Raw genomic sequence first — 8,221 nt, forward strand, 5'->3', positions numbered from 1 at the left:
ACCCAGTGTTTTTTTACACCACTACTACAAAACTATTTGCAGTGTGTACAGATGGTACCAACACACTTTACTTTTTGATCTGGATTAGCTATAATCCAAAAAAGATTCCAGTATTAAAGATCAGTGTCAACACAAAACCAGCTGAAAGTCAAGAGCTGCAAAAGAAGACTTCTTGAGTTAATCAGAAGATCAAGATGAAGGCAGCTATTCTCAGCCTCAACCAATAACCACTACAAGGTTCAAGTCTGCAACTCTCCCAAGTTAAACCTTCTAACAGGAAGCTCAGGTTTTGCAGATTATTTCTTCCTTAACACTGGGTGAGATACAGAAAAAAACTGTTCATTTAGATATGGCATTTTCTTCTTTTATGAAACTCTCAATCCCATTAACTGAACATATGCTTGTTAACTCCTATTTGGAAGATGAAGTTAGAGCAGCAATGCTTACTCTTCTTTTGCAGTTCTTTGGAGATTTCTGACTAGGCAAATAAAAGTTCATGGCATCTTCTGGATGACACTTAGGATCACGTGACTCTTTTCAAAAACAAACAATGAAACAAATAAAAACCCCATCAAAGTATGACAAAATCTAAAGCTGCACTGAAATCCTTAGAAGCATGGAAAGACTCATCTACCTCTGTGCAGATAAGATGAGAGTGGTCATGTACATTCTGTATGATAGTATAGACTTCTATACCACAGGCAACTGAAGTTCAGCAACAGTGACACCGGGGAGAGCAAATGACTATCTGCACCTTGTAACAATACCTGCAATGAAGAACTGGTTATTATCTAAACCTGCTGTAATCTAAAGTCTTCAAAAAATACAATAGCGAAGTATATCAGGGCAGTTATTTTAACATAATCTAACAGCGAATTTCCTACTAACAGTGATCCAGTTAACAGCTTTTAAAGAAGAGAGTCATCCCATAACTTCCACCAATACAAATGATATCAACATTTGATCACATTTCATTGCTAGAAATCCTCATCACCTCGTTGTCAATCTAGGGCACACAACCAGGTGTGTCTAACCATCTAAGTGTCTTAACTGTTTTCCAAGAGCTTCCAGGTTAATTAAAAAAATACAAAGTAATAGACTATCCTATCTAGGTTACACTACTAAATATACACACCACAAACTATTGCCTTAAAGCTAGCTATAATTTCTTACACATTATATTTCTCCATCTTCTTATTATTTGAATTCATACATAAAAAGTAGTACAAAGTACTCTGTTTTCACATATGTTTTAGCTTTTCCTTCAGTCTGTTTTGTGCTTTGAATTAACAAAAATAACGTTACCAAGGAACGGCAAAATGTATTCATAGCTGATTTTAAGAAATAACTTCTGCAATCATATTAAAAAAAAAAACTTAACAGGCCTACCAAACCTACTGCCAGCCAAGTTTGAAGCATACTCCACAAATGTTTAAGGAATTTAGGAATGCTGTCTGATCATTTCTGTCATGAAGATTCCAGATGACTCTCTCCCATAAAGCTACAGAGCTACTTGCTACCAGCTTTATCAAATAATGCTTATTACATCTTTTCTAATATTTCTTCAAATTATTTCTCCAAAATACAAAACTAACCGCTCTAGCTGAAGATTTCTCACACCCAGATTCTGCCAGAAACAGATGGGGTTTGGACAGCTACAGCTGAAAATGTTTACAATTTCCCAATCTAAATAAAGCAAAGAAGAGACTGCGTTAAGAAACTCAATTGTTTCATGAAGAGGTTTTTTTACTCCATTTCTTCAGGGAAAGACTCCACAAATAATGGTTTTCCATCCTCCTTGAAATTCACCCAAGCTTAAGTATGTAAGACGCTCTTAACCAGACAGTTTACAAGCCTGGAGCTTAGAAGCTTAAACTCATAGAAGACTGTTTGCTGCTCGTGTGCCAGTCCAGGTCAGCAGAAGTTAGAGGTCTTGTATAAGGGAAATTGTAGGTGAACCAAGGTATGTCCTATTGCTAGATTTACAACTGTGTTTCATTGAGGCTGCTTAATCAGCCTCAAGGTTGCTCTCAAGGAACCTTGAGGGTGCCCTCAAGCAAAACTAAAGTTCCTTTACTCACCTACCCCTCTATCTTCCCAGTCAAATTTACCACAACAAAACCATGAATACTTAAGCATTACAGCATGGGCCTGATGAACCATCCATAAGAGTCAACTTGCACAGCTAAGTAGCACAATGCACACAAACATACCTTTTTGTGCATAAAAGTAGATCTCAGTTTCTTCTAATTCAGTAAATCTGACTTGCAACAACTTTCACACTGAGCAAAAAAAAGACTTCAATACTTACTCCAACTGCTGATTACAGTCTCCCATGAAACATGTTTGGAGTGTCTTCCTCACCAACAAGACTAAACAACTTTAAAAGCAATTTCAGTCACTTACATACACTGTCAAGTTTTGAAACTTAAATAAACTTTAATTTAATTTTACCAGACAATTTTTCCAGTGTTTTTACTGAAAGACTGAAATCCCATGGGTCCCATGGAAAATTTGCTCTGGTAGGTCAAGATGCCAAGAATTTGTCTATTATATTATAATATCTCCTTGTCTTTCATAAGTAAGACTGAGAACATAACTCTTATCAAGAAGTGCTACATACGTTTTCCAATTAGGCTAGTCGGAAAATATACTGCCAAAAGACAATCGTCTTCCTTTTCTGAATTATAGAGGAACTTCAAATAATGCATTGTAATTTATGAGTTTACCCTGATGTAACACATAAAAAATATTAGATACAAAAAATGTATGCTAACGCGAGGTTAAGATATGATTTATTCCAGCACAAGGAAACATTCATTTCCCTTTAAGAAACTCTTCCCAACCTATGATCCAACTTCTCTCACAAAGAAAGCAGGAGATATCACTTCGAGTTTCTACGTTCGTACACTAATCTGGCTAACTGCAGACTAGGTTACTGTTCCACAGTAACAAAAAAACCCAAAAAACTGAACCACCGCGCGTACACTATTCCATTTCCTCAGAAAAATTCTACCTCAAACTACAGAATGACTTGACTTCCTGGCCAGTAGACAGCTATTCAGCTCTGCAGAAACACAGATCCCCAGAGAGGCCAGGATTTCCTCACAGACCAGACCAAGTTATAGAGTAATACTATCTTGCTCACTCGTCATTGCCAAATGTGAATGGTAGGTCCCCCTCGCAGTAGAAGCTAAAAGACAGGAACCAGTCTGCTCAACCAAACTGTGTTTTTCCTGCTGTTATACAGAAAAAAAAGAAAGAAAAAGAAAAGAAAAAGTAACAAAGTATTAAATTAATCACAATCCTATATTTCCATCTGCAGTTCTAGGGAGTTTTAAGCCCCAGGAACAGGAGCATTAAGTACAGCCCGCTTAAGGTGCTGCATTTGTGTCTGAAGATTGAACAGCAAGCTTCTGCATACCACAAACTACACTGGACACAGGCACTCCTAAAGAACTGCAGAATACCAGCTCTAGCTCAGAATGTTCGATCAAGCTTTTCTCTACTGCAAGCTAAGAAGACGAAGTTATTGAAATTCAGCCCATAAACTGTGACTCACTTAGGCTTCTGTATCCTTACAAACGCACGCACCTCACATTTTTAGATGAAAGGTTATGTAGCTAGTCTTCTGGGACCCACCACTTGCAAGGTCCAAGAATTCTCCACGTTCTCAAAGAGACTACAGTAAGCACCAAGATGAAAATTCTACTAGCAGACTGCACAGATCTAAGCATACTGAATGTTAAACAGAGAAAACAGTTCAAGAGTTTAGACTCGATAATGCGTTTTCCAATACATGCAGAAATCTTCAGTTTTTCCATGTTGTTTAGCCCAGTATATTGTTTTCTACTCATGACACATTTAGTTGAGATGCTCCTTTTAATTTTTTTTATCCTATCATGACCCCAAGAGTATAAATTTACAGCTTCCTTTGCCCATGTCTCAACATCCAATTTTGCTTGTGTAAAAGCAATCCTTCTGACATTTTTTCTACTTTATAGTATCATGGGATTAGAAAAGCAACCCATAATCATCAAGGAAGCTTCAGAATTAACTATGGTAATTGCAAGAAAATGGACATAAAGGAGAAGCTATTATAAAACCCTCCTTGACTCTTCATTGAGCACGAGCCCAACTGTGACCTAAACTGGATAAGGCAAGTACTAAACTCACAAATGCTGCTCACGTAGGCAGGTTCAGCTACGTTTCACAATTCTGTAAGCAAGACATTTGTTAACTAAAACGTTCGAGCTGCCTACTGAGTAGACAGAGAAGCACATCTCATTACAGGCTCATCTTCCCTGCTCCTCGGGTTAAGCTTTGTGTCCCGCATCAAGGTCTGCACTGCAAGTGGTGTGCTGGCACTGCACAAAGACTGATGTTCCTCGATTTGGTCCCTTCAGAGAAACATGACACTGTCCATAGTGGTCCTGACGGAGGGGTCCTCATAGGTGCTCACTGTCGTCTATCTGCAGAACACAAAAATCCACTAATTTGCTACCGGGCTCACAATCTCGGCACAGCACCTAGCCTAGATGCTCACCTCCTAGTCACAACTAGATTTCCATCTGTTACTTCTCCGTTATTTGTATAATTACACAGTCCACCTGTTCCGAGGCAGAAATCTCACGGGCTCGCACTCCCCATCCGCGTTAAAGAACCAGGCGCTCAGAAACACACCGCACAATCCCACACGCTCCTCCTCGGTCGCCTCACCCGGCAGCTCCAGCGCTCGCAGCTCGAAAGGTGACACCTTTCCGCGACAAAAACGCAGCCGGCGGGGACGGGCAACCAGCTCGCCCCGGGGCCGGGGGGACCCGGCGGGCAGGGGCGCCCCCAGCCCCCACCCGCCGCGGGGAGGAGCCTCCGGTGCGGGGACGGGCGCACAAAGCGGCCCCGCTGGGAGCGACACAAAGCGGTGCCCGCTCACCTGCTTGCCCCGGTAGAAGAGGCGCTGCCGGTCGGGGCTGACGCGGAAGGTCTCGCGGATCTTCTCGCGCAGGCACTCGATCTTGGTCAGGCGGCTCAGGTCGTCGATCGTCTGCGTCTCGGTGCCGTCGATGGTGCGAACCTGGATCCACATGGCGCACTGCCCCGACCCGCCTCCACCCGACCCGCCCCGGGAAACGGGAACGGGCTCAGCTCCCGGCGGCGGCGGCGGAGGGAAGCCCCCTCCTCCCCCGCGCCTTTGTCCGCGAGCGGCCGGGCCCGGACTTCCAAATCCCGCGGAACGCGGGAGCCGCCCCGGTGACAGCGGCCCCGCCGCCCACCGATCGCCCGCGCCGCGGGAACGGCGGCCGCCGGGGAGAGCCCGGCCCCGGGCACTGTTTACCAGGCGCCGCCGCTCTCACATGGAGGTCACGGCGCCAACGCCGATCTCGCGAGACCCGGCGGCCCCGGGCGCGCCGAGACAACAACACCGGGGCGGGGGCGCCGCGCGTCGGCACGCCCCCTCCCGCCGCCATCGGGCCCCGCCGGCCGCGACGCGCCGTGGCCACGCCCCTTCCCACTCGTGGCCACGCCCCCGGGGTCACGTTTCTGCGCTGCGCCTTGGCCACGCCCCCTTCGACCCCATGGCCACGCCCCCTCCCTCTGTGCCGCGTTTCTGCGAGGCGCCGTGGCCACGCCCTCCCGCGCGCGGTAGCCACGCCCCCTCGAGGCGCGCGGCCGCGCCCGCTCCGCCCGGGGCCCGCGGAACCGCGGTTTGTCAGGCGCGGGCGGCGCGAGGCAGCGGTGACCGTGAGCCGCGGGCGTCGGGGCCAGAGCTGCCACAGAACGCGTCTCCCGCCCGCATTCGTACATTTTCCCAGACGCCCTATGCATATTCAGTTACTCTCCAATTTTAATGGTGTTATGAACTTTACAACAGTCAGAACTTTTGCTAATACGGAGCTGGCTAATTTGCTAATTTGGAGCTGGCTCCCGCTCTGCTTGGCCTTGCCTTTGAGATAGGGAGAGGCTGCAAACGGAGTTGCTCACAGAAGATTCAGTACAGATCACGCTGCATGCTAGATGTTATCGTCTTCAAAGAATGACCAGTGTCTGGAAAAACATTGAAACAAAAGATGCTGTCAGAGGGACGTCACGTCTAACTTTCAAAAAACCACAACTACTCAGATGAAACTTCAGCTAGATCAAAAATATTCCACTTTTTGGAATAGTCACTACTTCTCGTATCAAGCCCAGCCTCACTTAAGCTCTACCTAAAACCCAGGTGATGTTGGCTGCGCATCTTGTATCGGATAAGTGAAAACATGGGCCAAGGCAAGAAGAGGCAAGCATCCGCATTTGTGCTTCAAATCTGATGTTGGTTCGACTTGCTGCATTTTTCTGAACTGAGTAATTTCACATACTGACATCAGAAAAGCATGGATGTGCCATGGCGTTGCGGGATAGCCCTGGCAGGCAGCAGAGCCTCATGCAGCCACTCGGTCACTCCCTCACAGTAGGATGGGGAAAAGAATTACAAGGGCGAGAGTGAGAAAACTTGGATCAAGACTAAGGTGGATTAACACATAAAACAAAAGCTGTGTTTGCAGTCAAAGCAAAATAAGGAATTAATTCCATACATTGCATGGAAAGGCAGATGTTTAGCCATATATCAGAAAGCAGGGCTCCATCATGAGTAGAAAAAGAAAGAATTACTTAGACAAATGCCATTGCGGCGATGAAGAAGATGCAGACCTCGCAGTTTTCTTTAAGCATATTCTTTTAATCAGTACAGAATTCAGGAGTCAAATTTAGAAAGTAATATTGGCTTCTCCTATTCAGGCAGATCTTTATACAGCTATTCGGTTTCTGAACTAAAGACAAACAGGAAGTTTTTGGTTTCGGCTATTCCACACTCTCATGACTGCTTTCAGTCATATCTCCAATTCAGTTATTCCCAGGTGTCTTATTCCTGGATGGTTTATTCCAGCCTGGCCTCACACATTCATGTTTTGTCATCCTGTGTGGATTACAAAAGCTTGTTCCATCCAACTTGTATCACCTGGTCTTTTTAATAATGTTTATTCTAATATGCTTGGTACCAGCTTCATGCTTTATCTTAGTCAAAATTAATCTTACATATACTTGGTGTTGCTCCCACATGCCATCACTCTGATCACCCCACCTCTCCTGCCCCAGCTTTTATTGCTGAGCACATCATATGATGGAGGATTTCACTGGGGTCAGCTGTCCCTGATGGGTCCCTTCCCAGCTTCTTGTGCACCCCAGACGTATTCACTGGCAGGATGATGTGAGAAACAGATAATGTCCTTGATCCTGTGTAAGCACTGCTGAGCAACAGCTAGAACACGCCTGTGTCATCAACACCATTTTGATCACAAATCCAAAATACAGCGCCATACTGGCTACCATGAAGGAAATTCATGCCATCCCAGCAAGACAAGAACCTGTGAATACTGTTAAAATACTATAACAATGTTGGCTTCAACTTTATCTTAGTTACGCTCCACCTCTACAGTAAAAGGAACAGAGTGTCATTATAATCCCTGTTGCAGAATACAGCCTTTCTGTCAAGCAAGCAGTTAAAGCATACAGAAACCAGGAGAAGCAACAGTGGATGCCTTTGCGAAGAACTCCGAGCAGTTTTCTTACCTAAGAATTTGGCAGCTGGATTAAAATAGAGATTTACAACTGAAGGTGGCACCTATGTACTTTTCTGGCTTCTTCATACCAGCTATTGTAAATGTCACTGGTAGGGTATTGAGTCAGAGGAAGAAAAGGATCACAACTGGCAGATCACGACTGATCTTGTGGAGTTCCCTGCTTTTCCAAATGCAGTAGTTTTGGTGTAAAACCCAGGGATGTTCAACCTCATGCAATGCTCCTGGCTTAGGGAAGAGCAGCTGGAAAGCCGCCCAGTGGAAAACGACCCGAGGGTCCTGATCAACAGTGGCTGAACACAAGCCAGCAGTGGCCTGGGTGGTCAAGGTGACCGACAACATCCTGGCTTGGATCAGCCATGGTGTGACTAGCAGGAGCAGGGAAGGAATCAGCCCCTGGAGAGGCAGCATCTCGAATCCTGGGTTCAGTTTTGGGCCCCTCATTCCAAGAAGGACATTGAGGGGCTGGAGTGTGTCAAGAGGAGGGGAACGGAGCTGGGGAAGAGTCTGAAGCTCAGGGGTTCTGGGAGCAGCTGAGGAACCTGAGTCTGTTTAGCCTGGAGAAGAGGAGGCTGAGGGGAGACCTCATCGGTCTCTGCAGCTCCCAG

The 8,221-nt window shown here is 45.5% G+C and overlaps 1 protein-coding gene across 3 annotated transcripts in view; it reads right to left on the minus strand.

Moving 5' to 3' along the window:
- Nucleotides 1-5,140, minus strand: part of UHRF2 (ubiquitin like with PHD and ring finger domains 2) — a 92,042-nt gene extending 86,902 nt beyond the window's left edge. The window contains exon 1 of one of the 3 annotated variants that reach the window (XM_069881243.1): nt 4,934-5,139. In XM_069881243.1, coding sequence (XP_069737344.1) covers nt 4,934-5,086 — 153 coding nt within the window. In that variant the 5' untranslated portion in view covers nt 5,087-5,139. Of the gene's footprint in view, nt 1-4,933 lie in introns of all 3 variants that reach the window. The other 2 variants (XM_069881244.1, XM_069881245.1) reach the window with 2 other exon arrangements.
- Nucleotides 5,141-8,221: the final 3,081 nt, after the last annotated feature.

Source organism: Phaenicophaeus curvirostris, chromosome Z, assembly GCF_032191515.1.
Source record: "Phaenicophaeus curvirostris isolate KB17595 chromosome Z, BPBGC_Pcur_1.0, whole genome shotgun sequence".
Classification (NCBI taxonomy): domain Eukaryota; kingdom Metazoa; phylum Chordata; class Aves; order Cuculiformes; family Cuculidae; genus Phaenicophaeus; species Phaenicophaeus curvirostris.